The 17,707-nt window shown below is 35.1% G+C and overlaps 1 protein-coding gene across 1 annotated transcript; it reads left to right on the top strand.

The window, feature by feature from the left end:
* The first annotated feature begins 280 nt into the window (after positions 1-280).
* Positions 281-15,983, top strand: LOC110737280 (serine/threonine-protein phosphatase 6 regulatory subunit 3-like). Its single transcript, XM_021917626.1, has 19 exons — positions 281-721; positions 2,256-2,359; positions 2,512-2,598; positions 3,571-3,646; positions 3,739-3,813; positions 3,929-3,982; positions 4,364-4,423; positions 4,515-4,631; positions 5,911-6,005; positions 6,310-6,515; positions 6,797-6,894; positions 8,357-8,460; positions 8,563-8,728; positions 9,671-9,793; positions 9,932-10,014; positions 11,555-11,696; positions 11,808-11,837; positions 11,969-12,039; positions 14,807-15,983. The coding sequence occupies exons 1-19, from the start codon at positions 683-685 to the stop codon at positions 15,618-15,620; spliced, it is 2,544 nt and encodes an 847-aa protein (XP_021773318.1). The 5' UTR covers positions 281-682; the 3' UTR covers positions 15,621-15,983.
* The last annotated feature ends 1,724 nt before the right edge of the window (positions 15,984-17,707 follow it).

Raw genomic sequence — 17,707 nt, 5'->3', positions numbered from 1 at the left:
TCATTTGATCATCTTCAAAATTATTTTGATCTCTTTATCCAAATGGCCACGTATTCAATAGTTATAATAATCAAATCACAAATTCATGATTATCGAATTCTAACTCCTATAAATGAAATCCTTAACTCGAAATCTTAAGTAATAATTCTCACTTTATAACCCACTAAAATAGTTAAAATTTCACCAAAAATTTTCAAAAGTTAGTTTTCTCCCTAACTACTCATGATCCATTTATAAATTTCATGTTGACAAACCAATTTTTGTTTCATATTTTTTTAAATAATTTTTAAATTAAAAAAAAACCTACCACATTATATAATGTCATTTTCAATTTCCTCATTACACACTCACTTGTAAAATCTGGTCTAAATAATACATTTGTACTTTTGCGCACCACACCACACCCACATCAAATTCCGCCCTCTTCTTCCTCCTTCCCCAGCTCTCCTCTGCTTTCCTCCATCTTCAACAAAATCTAGGGTTTTTCTCTTTCTCTCTCCTCCCTTTCACTCGATCACCTCCCAAATCTCGCCTTTTCTTGTCCTACCTTTTTGCCCCCTTTTCCCTCTTTCAATTTCTGTGGTTTTCACTAGATCTGTCCGCCATTTTCGCGCACCTTCAAGCTCCGAGCTTTTTGGGGTTTCTTTCTTTGTACCCCCCTTTTACTGGGTGATTCTTCGTCATGTTTTGGAAGCTCACTGCCTTGTCTGCTTCGTCGCCGGTATGTTTGTTAACTTGCTTTCTAATTTTGAATCCGGGGTTGGGTTTTTTTAGCTTCTTGTTATGAAATCATATCTTAATTTTTGATCTGTTGGGTTTAATTTGTATTGTTGTTTGTGGTTTATGCTTTATTAGATATGTTTGGAATTTATTGAAATGTTCAAAGTTCAATGATTGATGATATTTGGATGGGAGTTGAACTGTTAGATTCGGGTTTCAAATGTTTTTAGATAAGTTATTGAGGATTTAGCTTGATTTTAGTTCTTTGGGTTTCTATCTTTACTTGGTTATTTGAATAGGTTAGATCAAATCTTCCCCACTATTTGCTTCTCTCCCTGTCTATTTTCCCGTTTATTGTGTGTTCCGGATTGGACCTATGCCGTCGACGTTAAGCCTAGGATGTGTGATCATTTGAGACATGTTGGTATCTATTTTGGGTGAGGAAGTTGCTGAACGAATCCCACATCCTTTTGCTCTTTATTATCCTTGTATTCATGCTGTTGAAATGAATGTTGCTGAACAAATTCCAAAATTTCCCCCTTAATTGCCCTTATATACGCGCTATTGAAATAAATGTTCAAAGACATGCGACGTTGCTAAAGAAATTGAATGATTGCCATATTCATTTTAGTTTTTAGAGGCAAAACCAATTGAATTAGCCTACTTTTTCATGTTGTAGCAATCAGCAAAGTAGGGCACAATAAAACATTTTCTCACATTTTGTCTCAATGCTCTCCTATGACAACAATATATTACACTTTATTCCATAGCCTTTTATTGAGGTTTTGAAGGAAACTTCTCCCTTCGTCCCTCATTATTTGCCCCATTTTCTTATTAGAAAGATTTTTCTTTACTTTTTCTCTTGAGTTGGGTACATTACTCACCCACCATTTTTTTTCTCTACTATATTATGTGCATAAAATCTTGTACAAATTTCTATGGGTTAAGTAACTAGGGATAGTGGGAGTATTATTTTTTGACTAAACTAGAATGTTAGTATGGTATAAATTTGCTTGTGTACAACAGTAAAATATGCAAGAAGTAAACAAGTAATAATGGGTTCCTGATAATTGTGGTAAGTTTTCATTTTTAAAAGTAGAGGTAGAAAGGGAAAGGGAGAAGGAGATTCCCTTTTCATGTGGAAATCATCTTGTTGTGCTGTAGAAGCCATTTTGGCTTCCCTTTGGTCTGGTATTTCCAGGTTATACTTTTGCTTAGATAAATATCGATGAACTTTCCTGTAGAATTCTATCAGATCTTTAAAGAATTGCTTATACTCTTAAGAAAGAAATTTAAATGCAATGTGCCGCTTGGAAATAAGTAAGGTCTTTGCATTGAGACTTCCATTAGTGACATTCTTTTATATTGTTAAGATAAATATATTATACACTGGTTCCTCGGTAATCAATAATGGTTTTGGGTCAGTGATAAGTTGGAACGAATTTTTATTATAGTTGCCTGAAGAACTTAGTATTTAGTCTGATTTTACTCACTGCTTAAGGTTATTCATGCCTGACCTTTGTTTCTTTGTCTAGGTTGATGCAATATTAGACAAGGACAATTTCACTTTGGAAGAGCTATTGGATGAAGAAGAAATAATCCAAGAATGCAAAGCTTTGAACAGTCGCTTGATTAACTTGTAAGCGATTCTTTTCAAAGTGATGTTTGTTATTTCCTTTATTGTTTTCATCTGCCTTTCTCATTAATATTTAAGGTTTCCCCCTGGTCATTCTGCGAAGATCCTACTTGTTTCTGTTTTTTAATATCTTTTTGATTTGTAAATTCCTCCAGCTTACGGGACAGAGCTCAGGTGGAGCAGCTTTTGCGCTATGTTGTAGAAGAACCTCCGGAAGATGCTGACAGCAAACGCACCTTCAAGTAAAACACTTTTTACATCTTAAGTGCATTTCTTTTATATGCATTGGCTGATAGCTGTTTTATGTGGCACTATATAGTTTAATTTATTGTGTGAATTTGACTACTTAATGTTACTGTTTAGCTTTTTCTCCTGTGATGCTTTGATCCTTTGAATATAAGGGTGCGTTCTATTGACCTGATTTTTACTTATCTGAACTTATTAGCCCTTATTAGAACTTATTTTAGTTATAAATTAAATTGGGTAGCCCTGATTAACCCTTATCACAACTTATCTGAACTTATTTTTCCTGAACTTATCATATCTGAACTTATTAACCCTTATCTGAACTTATTAACCCTGAAATAAGGTGAACAAAAATGGGCCTAAAGGTGAATAAATCATTTTTCAGTCACTAACTTTGAAGGAATTACGAAGTTATTGGTTTCCAAACTCATATTTCCTTTTCAAACATTAATCTTGTTTTGTTTGAATTAGCTGATACTGTAGCTAATTTAGTGTCGTTGCCTGTAACTTCAATTGAAGCTCCTTTGATTTCTCCTTTTCATGCCTTTTGACTTTTAAAGCTTGCTCAACTTTCTTGAGACTCTGAAATTATATTATTGCAAGAAATGCAGCCCTAAATTGCAAGTGAAGCTCTGTTTGATGGTAATTTATTTGATAACTTCCATTGCTGAGAGGAAGTATTTTGAGGGTATGACAAACTGATTTTGAATGAATGCTGTCAATGCTTGCTTGAAAAGTTTTAAACAGCTAATTTGGGTAGCTGAGGTGTAAGCTGATACTTGATAGTTATTTCAAGGAAAGCTCTTTGGTTATTCTTTGAGCCTCTGACAATAGTTGTTTATGAATGAATGATGTGCAAATGCCAACTCTCATTGCATGATTTGATCCTTAAAAATCCATATGATGTTTGGTATTGAACCATCTGAAAATTCATGAAGTTTGTATTTTGCTGTTGTTTGGTATTTTAGGTTCCCATTTGTGGCTTCAGAGGTTTTTACATGTGAAATTGATGTCATTTTGAGGACTTTAGTGGAAGAGGAAGAGGTATGGCTTCTGTTTGTTCATCATGGTCTTACCTTTCCAGTTTTCCCAAAATAGAATCTAGCACATTTAACTTTATTTCTGATACTTTTCAGATGATGGATTTTCTCTTCTCATTTTTGGAACCCAACCGATCTCATAGCGCCTTGCTTGCTGGGTATTTCAGCAAAGTACGCCATATTTTATTTTATTTTATTTTATTTTTGAACTTGATGATGTTCTTGATGGTGCTGTTGTACTGTTTCTGTTGGAAGCTGATGATTTGGTTCCATTTTGTCATAATAGGTTGTTGTGTGTCTCATGTTGAGGAAGACAGTTCCACTGATGAACTATGTGCAAGTAAGTGTTCAATTACTCATATTCTTCTCTTTTTCAAACCCTAAAATAGAGCCTGTAGCTTCAATCATATGTCAAAGAGGTCTTTGATGACTTGTTTAACCTCAGAGGTGTTCAAGTGAGCGTCTTGCATCGTCCATGCCGTGCTTAAATTACGCATTTGTGTAGTTGGAATTGTTGCTAAAGTGTGCAAGAATCTAAAAGTAAAATGTCATCAGCCTGAAATATTTTCCTGTACTTACCTTCTCTCTTAAAGAAATGTCCTGTTTTAAAAAAGAGAGTAATTGGCCTCTTTTTTTTTTTTTTTTTTTTTTTTTTTTTTTTCCTTTTTTTTCTCCGTAGACATGTAACTTGTTTTTAACTATACATTTTTTGGTTCAACAGGCTCACCAAGATGTTTTCCAGCAGCTGGTTGATTTGATTGGAATTACATCCATAATGGAGGTCAGTTACTCTGATAGTTTTGGTCCCTCAGTCAATAATGATCATGGTTTGTTCTTAGTGGTTGTTGTGCTGGTTGTTGTTTTCTGGACAGGTCTTAGTTCGACTTGTAGGTGCTGATGATCATGTTTACCCCAATTACATGGATGTCATGAGGTGGTTAGCTGACAGCAATTTGCTGGAGATGATAGTTGATAAATTGAGCCCTTCTGTAAGTGGAACTTGTGCTCTTGTTCTCCTATATTGTATTCTTTCACTTTTCTGTACTTTTTCTTAGTTTTTCATGTAACAAATTAAATGTCTGAAGTGAGTATGGTACTAAATGAGGATGGGAGAGTGCATATCTGTTTCAAAGGTGGTGGTGAAATGATCAAGTTTATGAGGATGAGCCTTTTGTGTTATTAAAAATTGTTTTCAGGGGTGAATGGGTGGTCGGTTATCTGCTTAAAGTTTCAAACCTAAGTCTCTTTTCTATTGGGTTTGAAGTAATGATGTACTAGTTTAATAGGGGGGTTCAGGGTATAGGTTTTGGGTTGCCCTTCATTGTTACCAAATATTTATGGGCTACACACCTAAATCTAACTCCTCATGAATCAAATGTTGTCTAGAAGATTAATCTCTTTTGTGTGTACAATTTTTAATAGAACAAATCTTTGACACTCTCGACGAAATAACAAGCTCCTACTTAATCCCAGGGTTCCTTTGGAGATGTTATTCCATGAAAGAGTATCACTCTATCAAATTTGATGTTTTGAATTTTTGAGAGAATGTTAGTAAAGAGGCACACTATTTGTTTGGTTAAAGGCTGGCCTCATGCTTAAAAGCTCCTAAAAGCCATATTGTGACTATTCCCTACTTTACATGTCAGCAAGGAAAAAATAGGGAGACATTTGAGATATAGAAAGGAGTTGGAGGCAAGACCTATGTACAAAGGAATCACACTTTTTGGACATTGTTCACCGACTACAATTTTTTTCTACCCCATACTCCCAAAAACCACTTTCTGCTTTATGATAGTAGATCAAATTAAAACCCACAAGAGGATTGATTTTTTGTTTTTTCCTATTAATGACAGAATTTTTCTTACTTGAGACAAGCTAAGTTTATGATACCAAATAAGCTGAAAAAGGGTACTAAGTCCCAAAGAAATCTGGCCTTTTTATATCCATGTAGACGATGTTGTTTTACCTAGATTTTCTTTATTTGGACTTGTAAGACTTTAGATACACCTATTTGTACTCAACTGAACTAAATTAGCCGCTAATAATCTTGGTAGCTCTTTTCAAGACTTTCCTAAACTTATCAGCTATTTTATATTTAAATATTTTAAATTTATCTTAATATTGTTTTTTTTGAACGATTTTTTAATGGAAAATGAACCAGGCCATAGTCTGTAGTAGTGACTAGTGACAGCGTATTGCATTCTCCTTTTGTTTTATTCACTTTTGCTGATGGTTTCTTTTCTCCTTTGTTGTTATTCAATGAGTCAGTGCCCATCAGAGGTACAGGCTAATGCAGCAGAAACTCTGTGTGCTATTACTCGGAATATGGGCTCACCTCTGGCAGCAAAACTTTCCAGTCCCAGGTTTGTAGATCTATACCGTCACTTCTTGTATACTTATTTTTGCTTACTATGCCCTCCATCCCTAAATAGATTTCACTCTTGGTTTTTGCATGGAGATTAAGGATAAGGGATATAAAGGTAAACAGTAAAAGAAAGTGTAGGGACGATGTAGAGTGGAAAAGAAAGAGAATTTACTTGGAAAGGCAAGTTTGAAATATGTGGGACATTCGTTGAAGGCAAGTGCGAAATCTTTTTAGGGATGGAGGTAGAAATTGTTTAAAAAAATACAAACTAGTAACTGAAGGTAATTTCTTATTAAATGCAGTTTTGTCGAAAGGATCTTTGCTCATGCGCTCGAAGACTCCTCCACCAAGTCCTGTCTAGTACATTCCTTGTCTGTATGTATATCTTTACTGGATCCAAGAAGATCGACATCTTCTTTGTTGTACCATTCTCTACGAGGCCAACATATGTACGAGGCGCCTATTGCTGTAAATCCTGACACTGTGAGCGCAATGATACCTAGACTTGGTTAGTTTGAGACTCTATATATATCATTGCTATATGTAAATGTTCTGATATGTTATCTTGTCAAATCTTTTATTGGATCAATCGATTAGAAGTCCTTTCTTACATGATGTCTTTGCATTATTATTTTCTTTGTGCTTTCTTTGCCTTTGCATCAGGCTTCTGTGTGTTTGTTCTCTTTTGCTTGCTATATTAGTGTGCTAAAGCTAATGGTGCCTCTTTTTTTATTTGATAATTATGTGCCACTCACTTTTTAAAAAGCTATTTATTTTTCCGTTCAACAGGTGATTTGCTAATGCTTTTGAATGTGACATCTGATGAGAAGATTCTACCCACACCGTATGGTTTTCTAAGACCACCTCTAGGAAAACATCGGCTCAAGGTCTATTTCTCTCTGGCTTGCTCTGCGATGGGTACTGGTCTCTGTGATGTTTCAGTTCCCGTATATAATCACATCCAAGTCATCATCTTGAAATTCTCAATCTTTTTCTTTTGTGTGTAGAAAGAACATAAATATACCTGAATAATTAAACAAACTTGAAAAAGGACATCAGGAAAGTTTAGTATGGCACTACTTGAATTTGGCGTGTGGTGTGATTCATTCTAGTTTGATGCAGAAATGAGAGTATGTTGTACTCAAGTATTTGGTGGTCAACTAAAATAACTGCTTGATTAGGGAGGGTAGTGCTTCTTTCAAGAGTTTTTGACTTTCCGCTTTAGAAGGAACATTTGGTGCTTGGAAGTGGGCAGCTGATGTTGAAAAAGGCTTTCCTTTGGTTATCTTAATTAATTTGGTATCAAATAGTTTGGTCTGGGAACTAACAGTCTTGCAAAAGAGTTAGGGTCTCCTTTAAATGGTTTATTTGGATACATACTCGCACCGATGACAAACCGTAGTTCTTTCAGCCATATTAAGTGCATTTTTCCCTAATTTGGCAGAATATCTCTGAATTGATTTGAATTTTTTCCTCTACATTTTTTTCCATTGACATTATACGTTTTACTTCTTCCACTCTTTTTTAGTTGACATGTTTTGACTTTTGACACAATTCATAAACTCTACTTTGACTAGCTTTTATGATTTATAGTTATGATAAAACATAGTCAACGAGTATCTTGTTAGAATTGTCTCATTGAATATTTTCATAATATCAACTTTTTTATTTTTATTTTTTGGTTATTGATAATTAGAGATATTTCTTGTTGAACTTGTTCGTTCGCAATTGTGGTATAAGAAACGTGTAAACTAAATAAGAACTAGGAAGTATATTACCAACTCGAATGTTATAATTGTCGTGTATGGTTTACAAAGGTGTAGATTTGTGCATGTATACCCAGTATTTTTTTGGTGCTTCTTTTTCTATGGGATAAAAAGATAGTCGTAATGGGGATCTCAAATATGTACTCTTTTTCTTTTGTTTAGATCCATTGCTTGTTTTAACTTCAGAGTTACAAAATTATTATTTTTTGCTTAATTGCTCAACATATTTTGTTGATAAACTGACCTTAATGTATATAAAGTATGATAATGGAAGAAAAGATAAAATGCGCGTCTAACCCTTTTGATGTTGATGTTCACTTCTTTGTCCATGAGTTTCCCTCACTTTTACCCATTTCATTTGTTCTTCAATTTGGAAGGTGGAATACATGTGTGCTTAGTGGGTTGATCCCTTGTCTTTCTATTGAGATATGGGTGCTGAAGTGTTGCCTAGCGACACTGAATGTTTGCTGATATGGCACTTCTTTTTACATTGGCGGATGTTTTTTTTTTTTTTTTTTTTTCTTACAATCTTAAATATGGAATTCAGTTGATATATTTTTCTTGATTATTATGCCTTCCCCAGGTTGTTGAGTTCATTGCTGTTCTGTTGAAAGCTGGCAACCAAGCTGCAGAAGAGGAATTGGTGAACTCTGGAACCATTAAAAGAGTATTAGATCTCTTTTTTGAGTGAGTTGCTGGTGCTCTATATCGTCCAAATTGATTGCTGGTCAAATATATTTAGTATCTATTGATGCTGATATGGGTATTACCGTATTATTGACGTTTTAGGTACCCATACAATAATGCATTACATCATCATGTTGAAAGCATTATATCATCCTGCTTGGAGAGCCGGAATGATACTGTTATTGACCATCTTTTCAAAGTTTGTGATTTGATCCGCAAGATTCTTGATGCTGACAAGCATCCTATGCTTTCTAGTGATCGTGAACTGGTAAATCGACGGTGCCTTTTGCTTTCTTCAAACTTAAAGATGCCAATGTTATGACTTAAGATAGTTTTTCAAGTAAAAATCTTCTTGTATGTAGTGAAACAGTTGTTTTATATTGGATGTTCATTCTTTTAGAAACCAAGTTGCTAACCAAGTGAATAAACAACTATAACATGGCCAAAGAAGTGTAACATGGCTAGAGGTCAATATGAATTTAATGGCTGCTTAGTGCTTACCATTTACGTTTTTACTCTGTTGTAGACTTTAAACTTAGCAGTTTAAGCTGGTATTAGATGATTTAGATCAATGTACAAATCTTAAGTGTGTGAGACTCACATATACATTGTGAGATGTCTGAAAAATACACCCAACAAATTAATATCACCCTAGATTTTTTTTGAAAAATGTCACCTGGTCTCACAGTTATTAGCAGAGTGTATCATACCCTTGGACATGATTTTGCCTTGAGCATTGTGGTCATTCTCTTCTTGTAAGATCCAGGAATTTCCTACTATCAGATACTGTTGACTTTAAGTATGGCACCATGTGTCTCCGTACAAGCAATTGCTTCTTCCCTTAGATCTGGTGACAGAATTGTCAAATAAGCTTTTAATAATCAGGATAAAATGGGTCCACCATGTGTTGCTTGAATATATGGAGAAATTGTCATCTCTCAAACGTTTTGCATGTAAGATTACCACTATTTTGGTTAAACTCTTTCATGTTTTTAGAATTTAGATTATAAAAACTTCTAACACAAAGTAAGTGTAATCAGTCTATTTACTTTTTTTTTTTATATTATATTTTTGTAATTATTTTTTTGGTGGGGGTTGGGGTGGGGTATGTGTATAGGGGAAAGCTCTGGATTATTTAGCATGTTAAAAAATGTTACAGAAAGCTGTGGTAGCTTTTGGTTGATGTTCTTGTGCAACATTATTATTGCAGCCAACAGTACCTGCTGTTGATAAGAAGCCGCCAAGGGTTGGTAATGTGGGACATATAACTCGAATTGCTAACAAAATTGTACAATTAGGACAAGGCAACAGAAACATTCAAACATATATTCAGGTGCATACAGTTTTTTGAGGGCTTCAAACTCAGAAGTTTATTGATGCTTACTTTTTTAGGCATGTGCTGTTTATTTTTCAATTGTTTGACTATTATGTTGACCTTTTTTTTGCGTTTTGCTATATATCTGGATTGTAGGAAACTGGTGAATGGAACGAATGGCATGCTTCTGTTTTGCAGGAAAGGAACGTGTTAGAAAATGTCTATCGCTGGGCTTGTGGGTATGTGTTTAGTCATGTCTGAGATTGCAGTTGCTATAAATTATCTCATTTAATGTTTTAAATAGCATTATTTTATTGGTTTTTGATTACCACGAAGTGGCAATCGTTTGTGGTATGCCACTTGATTTGATGTTAAGCTGATGTTACTTTACATTGCCCTTGTGTTTTCCCCTTTGTCTTAGAGGATCTTTTTATAATCATGTCTCAATGGTCATTGACATTGTTAAGGGTAATTTAGTGGCGTCGTGGTAAATAGCATATAAGCTCCATGCTTCTCCTTGTATATTGCTAATCTTGGAGCAGTTCTGTCGACATGTTTTTATTTGTAGTTGTCAATGCTTTGTGCATGTTCATCCATGCATGTATGTATTTTAATCATCTAGCAAGGCAAACTGCAGCTATTTCAAAGAAAAAAAAAATGTACTAATCATATACTACCTCCATTTTTTTTTTGTTATCTTTCTATTATCACACTTGCAAACACATGTTTTTAACGCTTAATATCTCTAATTATAACATTGTAAAATTATAAAAAGTGGAGATCAATATAATATATACCGAGACAATTCAAACAAGATCCAACATGACTATATTTTATTGTATCTATAAATCGCAAAAGCAAGTCAAAGTGTATTGTATGAATAGTGTAAAAGTCAAACGGGTATCAACTAAAAAAAAAACGGAGGTAGTATTTAAAGCTACACAAATTAAAAGACGAGGATGCAATCATTTACATGCTTTCACATCTTCATGTCAATTTGTAGAGGATGACTATTGTGGTGAGGAATACAACAGGAAGTTTCTTAGATCATTTCTCAAGGAGAAAAGGTATTTCACAATGGGTGTCTGCCTTCCTGGTGTAGGCAAAATATTTGTCTGGGCACCTGTGTTTTTTTTTTAAAAAAAAAATTAAATATTCCTTGATTTTGTACCATAGGTTTTGAATTTTTTTTTGCATTTTGGGTACTTCTTACTCACATACACCTAAATTTTGACTTAGTATGCAAATCGAGAACTTAAAAAGGTAGAGCTGGACAAATGCAATTCGGCCTATCCTCGTACATGATACACGTATTTCTGAAAATTTCCTTAATCTAATGGGACCAGTATAATATAATTAATTACATATCTCATACTGTAGTTGTTAAAACACTCTCATCACTTCTTCTTAATGTGAATTTAAGAAAACTTCTCTAGATGTGCAGCTAATGATTCTCTCTTATCCTGTTGTGGCTAAGCAAATTAAGAGAACATTTTGCTTTGAACTCCATGCCAAGAGAAGTATGGTCGCCTTAGTCATTTCTGTAGACTCTGAACTTTGTAGCTTTTGGTCATCTACCCCCCCCCCCCCCCAAACACCACAAGTATACTGTCATTCATGTTTTCAGAAAAGAATGGAATAATTCTTATGCATTGATTTGATATGGTCATGAAAAAATTGCTAGCACGTGTTCCTCATGGTGGCTGTCATAGTGATCTTGTGTTCTAAGCAACTACATATATGAATTGTCTTTAACTCATTTTACCTCATTACATGCAGGCGTCCGACTGCATTGCATGACAGAACAAGGGATAGTGATGATGACGACCTTCATGATAGAGACTACGATGTTGCTGCTTTAGCCAATAACCTTAGTCAGGCTTTTAGGCCTGATTTGTTCGGGAATGAGGGTGCTGAAGAGGTATAGGGCTGCTTTGGCATTTAGTCTGGGTTATGCTTTAAAGTTTATACCATCTGCGCCTTTTTTTAAAAAAGAAAACTAAGTAATGTGTTGTTATATTTATTGTTGCAGGACAATGGGGCTGTTGATCGGGATGACGAGGTATAAGAATAATATCTTGCTTTGTGGAAAGATAAACACTAGAAAAGCGGCAAAGACAATCTTGAAATAGGGGGATGTATTTGCTAAATTAATCTTCTGTGGCTTATAGCTTTCTTCATGCCTATTTGCAGGATGTCTACTTTGATGATGAATCTGCTGAAGTTGTTATATCATCATTGCGTCTTGGTGATGACAAAGGAAGGTATGATTGTTTAGTAACTTGGTTTTAGCTTACGTTAACCCACCTATGTTGTGGTATATCATTTACTTGTTAACATTATATTGTTTTTTGTGACAGTGATACCAGTGTTAGGTTTTGATGTGGTTTAGTGATTGTGCTAGTCTAGTGTAATATCTTGGGGGTGCCTTCAAACTTGTTTTCATTTTATTTATATTTATTTATTTATTTGACTTATTTAATCTTATAAGGTTTCTAGTGTTTGCATCTTAATTCAGTTTTATGTATGAAGTAACAGGAAGCTATTAAATATCGTGTATCTGATATCTTGATTCAGTTTTGGCTTTTGGCATCATCATTTAATGAAAAATGCGATGGCCACCTATAGTATTGTTGGAAAATTTAATTAACAAAGTTGAACTGTTTAACTAAACCATAAGAGATGATAACTGATGAAGCATCAACACTAGATTAGACATTTATAATTTTTTTCACTTTGATTCTACTCTCTACATTCCCAAATAAAAGTTCAATTTCCTTTTTGCACACATATTTAGAAAAAGATTATAGGTTTGGTTAATTAAAGGTGAATATAAAATACTAATATAGTGGGATTCGGTTGATTAAAAGTGAATAAAAAATTGAAGATAGTGGGCTTTAATTGAGAAAAAAAAAAGATAAGGTAAATGGGACTTTTATTTAGGCACAAGACCTTTGGGTAAATGGGAATTTATTTATTTATTTTTTATTTTTATTTTTTTTTTTATTTTTTTTTTGTGTGTGTGTATAGAGGAGGGACTAGTAAAGTTTTCTACCTGATGCAATTTGGGTAGGCACAATCAGGAAGATGGTCTGTTATTGTCAAGACAAGTTAGGGATACAAAGTGGATTTCTCCAAGGAAATGTGTGACTTCCTTACATTTTTAGCCACATGCGCCACCACATAGGAATCTGGCTAGGAAATTTTATTTTGCACATGATGTGGTGAGTTTGGAATTCATCTGTTTAGAGAATCTGTTGTGAATATATCTCTAAGGGTTCATGGATATACTATGCAGGTTAGCAGTCATACCAGACACCTAGACACCTGTAAATAGCTATTTAAATCTAATCCATGTATCTTTATGTTAGAATATCTGTGATAGAGACTGAAAAGGATTAGCTGGTGATTTAGGGTGTCAAGCCTTTTAGGACTGAAGTGACTTCATTGGTAGATCTGTTTTATTTATTTATTTATTATTTTTTTATTTTTTTATTTTTTGTATGGTGTCTTACTTATACTAGGTGAGGTTTTTTGTTTTTGTTTTCTTCTTTCCCTTTTCTGTACTCATTAATCAAGTGGCCTGGTAGCTGATAACTTGTATTTCATTTTTTATCATTTCAATAGTGTTTACTATTCACTTACTGAAAGTAAGATTGAATTTTGTGATTTATATTTAATGAAAATATATTCATGTGACATCTTGTTAGATTCTTTTCAATGTCTAATTTATTAAAATCTAAAATTTATAACTGTTTACAAATGTATAAACGATTGTAGTTATGCATGGACAAACGTGAAAATAAGAAATATTGCGAGTAAAAAATTCAGAGGAAGTATTAGATTGATCAGTGTTATTACTTATTAGCTATCCCCATTGTCCCATATTAGTTTTTATATTTTTCCTTTTTCATCTGATTAGTTTTAGACTTCTAATACTTCGTATGTAAAAGGCCCTTCAATTATATTAATACATCACCTTTTCCATTTCCAAAAGTTAGGGTCCCACTTTCTCAAATTCAATAATTGAACGTGTTAAAATATATTTGAGGCAAATGGAGTAATTACAGCTTACAAGTACCCACACTTTGAGGGGTGAACTTTTTCTCAGCTAAACTAGTTATTGACCCGGGCGATGCCCCGGATCATAATAAATTATAAGTTTGATTTAATTAATTTAGAAGAGTTAATGTTGAACAATATTAATAACTAAATGAATATGTAATAAGAGGTCAATGTGAAAAGTTTTTTAATTAAATTAAACACTACTGTATTAGATAGCATTAAAGTTAGACCAATGAAGTGTTTTTGGTAAAGAGACTAAACATTAATGCAATTCAATATAGTGAGAGAAGAGGAATGACACATAGGATGACATGCAGTGCATATGTGGCATATGAGTGAACATGTCGTGAGCATCTTGTCCCCATGAGTTTTAATAATATTATAGATGAGATGCACAGTTTTTTCCTAGTTCCCTTGTAACAGTACCTCAATTTCGTACAATCACTGCCCACTTTCTTGCAGTTTACTGCCTCTCATAGCTACTGTTTAATCATTTTCTTAGTACCCTTGTGAGATAATGATTGAGAGTGAGTGTTGTGCTTTCAGGAATGAATGTAATGTTTTGCCAAAATGTTAAAATTTTCATCATTGTCTGCTTTTAAAAGTTGGATCTGTCAGGCAAAGACAAGTGCTTTGGCATTTCTGACAAGCTACAATCCTTTTCCAATGGCAAAAAAATATCTGTGTTGTAAAATTCTTTGAATTTCTTGATTTTGATAGTAGGCAAAGCTTTTCTTAAAATACTGGTTCATGATCCAAAGGCTGATTGTAATTTGGCTGTAATGAACTTAATGTTCCATGCCTTGCGAATTAAAATGCTATTGCTTGTGGTTTGTTTTCTATAGTTGCATTGCGTCTTGGCCTTAAATGCTCTGTGTTTGTTTGTTTTCTTAGCTCTTCCTGACATCCACTTGTATGGATTTAGATGCATGAAATTAGAATCTTATATGTATTTGTCTACTGCAGTTTGTTCACAAATTCAAATTGGTTTACATTTAAAGACGAGCGAACTGATGACACACCAGTGAGTACCTCTCTATCTGATGCAATGGATGATATCAATTTGAACGGAATTGTAAATGGTGGGAACAGCAGCAGTGATGACGAGGTTGTTGTCGGTGAGGATGAAGAGTTGGCCGACGCTAAAGACTCCACCAGTGGCCCATCCAGTTCCGAGCAGAGTGATATGCATGTATGTGGAAAAAATCCAGTTGATGACGAAGAGAGTAAGATTTGCAAGGTGGACCCTTCCTTCGGGGCAGAACCTGTTGTATCTGATTGTTCTGATACTAAGGATCAAATTGCAGAAAGGCCTGGACCAGATTGGGTGAATTGGGGTGAAACATCAGGTTTGTTGGTTGATGGATCGAGTACCAACCCATTTGTTGATCATGTGCACCCTGTTAGTGATTGCAATGTGGATGAGGTGGTGATACCTAACAAAAGCTCAGAAAATGGGGAAGTCACACTGCCAAATGGCACTTCAAGAGTTGATGACTGCAGGGAAGCATCAGCTAATGGTGATTTAAGCCAAAAACCTTCTGCTGCTCCCTCATTATTTGAAGAGGATGTAGAGTTTGTTGGCGTTGAACCTGAAGGTACGGAGAAGGCAATGGAACAGGCATTGAAGGAAGGAATAGTTGGTGAAGCAGGGCCTTTGAAGAAAAATGTTGTACCATCAAAAGTATCGGAGGAGAAGCCTGATGAAGGTGCACCAGGGACAGAGTTCAATGATGCAAATTACTGGAAGGTTGAACAGGAGGTTTCTGTTCTTGAGTGAAGCTAGCTGATTTATCAGCATATGAAGCTAAGCTTTGTTCTAGTGCTGCCGATCCCCCTTTCCAAAATGGCAAATGCATTTAAGCCAAACTTATGTACAGTATGTCTTTGGCTTTTCTTTGTGGAGGATCAAATGATAATTTATCCACTGCTTAATTTTGTTTTTTCTCATTGCATATGTTCTGTCCATTATTCGAGCTGTGTTGATGTTTTGGCATATTTAGTTCTTTTTACCTATATATTTTTCTGGTCCAGCAGATCTGTTAAAAGATTGAATTTCCAATATGAGATCAAAACTCAGACATAAATTGTAGTCTTATCATAGTATTAATGGAGGGGACCTCCATTTATGCGGTTTTGTGCAGATTTTTTTTCCCTGTCAAACTTTCCACAGTTTTGCGGGGAAGGTTGTTGGTTTTGACATGAATTTTGTATTTATTAACTTGCAATAATGTTAGCATTGGATGCAGATGTATTTTGCTATTCTGGTCTGCGGTTTGTTACTGTGTTCCAGGTCTTCAATTGGAATTTTAAGCACTGGCTTCACAAATTTGTGGTAAGCTTCTTCATTCTGCACTTTCAGAACGAATGTGGAAAAGCTGGCTTTATCTTAGTCTTTCTGGTATTGCACCCATAGGATCCAGGAGTTTGCTACCTATTGATTATTGCAAGGCTGAAATTCATGCGCACTGAGGGGCGTGAGGGCTTCGCTAAACTTGTGGAGCGTAATATTTTTCACTTATCTCAAATTTAGTCAATAATATGTGTTTTTGGTGCATGTATAGGCAAGTTTTGGGATCATAGTTCTTTTTTTTTAAAGCAGTGGGCGATTATTTCTGATGACGGTATTTAACGTTATTCAATTTCTGGCTGATTCCAATATCTTTAAGTATAATTTGGTTTTATATGAGTCTCAGATAAAATTGTTTCATTTTTTCAACAAACGCAAAAACATCATAACTCAAGCGCTTCTATGTTGGTAATTTACGTTATTCCAATTTTTGGGCTTATTTGCGGCCTGCTGCTGCCATGGATCACGGTAGTCTATTTAAGCAAGTTCATGCAAACAATGGTCGGGGTGTAACCTTGTTGGATAAGTCCCTTTGATAAAGCTTATGACAGAGTGAATTGGGACTTTCTTTTCCGGCTTCTTCAGGCTTATGGGTTTCCCTCTTACTGGATCCACATTATTCGTCAGTGTGTTTCTACAGTTCTTATCAGGTTTTGGTAAATGGAAATCCTCTCCCTGCCTTTCAGCCTGGCTGCGGTCTTCGGCAGGGGGACCTTTTGTCGTCTTATTTGTTTGTCCTATGCATGGAAGTTTTATCAGCTATGCTTCGCAAAGCGGAGAAGGATGCTCTCTTTACTGGTATTCGTATCTTTCGCGGAGCTCCTTCCATCTCCCACCTGTTTTTTGCGGATGATTCGCTTCTATTTTTGCAAGTTACTCCTGAAGCTTGTGACAATCTTGCAGCTCTTCTTTCCGAGTTTTGCTCGCTGTGTGCCAAGGTTGTTAATCTCCAAAATCCTTTGTTAAATTCAGTCCAAATATCCCCTCGGACTATCGAGATTATCTAGCCAGAAGCTTGCAACTTCAGACCAAACCTTCTTTGGGTTCTTACTTGGGTTTACCAGTCGAACTGGGGCGAAGCAAGGTAGCAGAGTTTGGGTTCTTGATTGATAAAGTGGTTCATCGCCTTTCGGCCTTTGCCTCCTTGGGCCTTTCTTCGGCAGCAAAATTGGTAATCATTAACTCGGTTTTGGTTGCCTCGTTCAATCATATTTTGTCGGTGTTCCGAGTTCCTGTGTCGATTTGCTCTAAGATAGATGATCTTCTGGCCCGATTCTGGTGGAAATCGGATTCTCGTTCAAAAGGTTTATTCTTACGTACAAAGTCCCTTTTGCAATTACCAAAGGGAATGGGAGGATTGGGTATTCGTCGTCTTGATACTTTCAATTCCGTGTTATTAGCTCGTCAAAGCTGGCGTATACATCATTATCCTCAACTTCTTATTTCCAGACTTTTTTCGGCCAAATATCCTTCTTTCTACCTTTCACATTCTACTAGGATCCCTGGTGGTGCTTCCT

This window comes from Chenopodium quinoa, unplaced genomic scaffold (assembly GCF_001683475.1).
Source record: "Chenopodium quinoa cultivar QQ74 unplaced genomic scaffold, ASM168347v1, whole genome shotgun sequence".
Classification (NCBI taxonomy): domain Eukaryota; kingdom Viridiplantae; phylum Streptophyta; class Magnoliopsida; order Caryophyllales; family Amaranthaceae; genus Chenopodium; species Chenopodium quinoa.
This window is presented reverse-complemented; position numbering and strand designations above follow the sequence as displayed.

Coding starts and splice junctions, on each gene's coding strand:
- LOC110737280 (XM_021917626.1), top strand. CDS start 683: ATGTTTTGGAAGCTCACTGCCTTGTCTGCTTCGTCGCCG. Junction 2,360..2,511: donor AACAGTCGCTTGATTAACTT/GTAAGCGATTCT, acceptor AAATTCCTCCAG/CTTACGGGACAGAGCTCAGG. Junction 3,647..3,738: donor CTTTAGTGGAAGAGGAAGAG/GTATGGCTTCTG, acceptor GATACTTTTCAG/ATGATGGATTTTCTCTTCTC.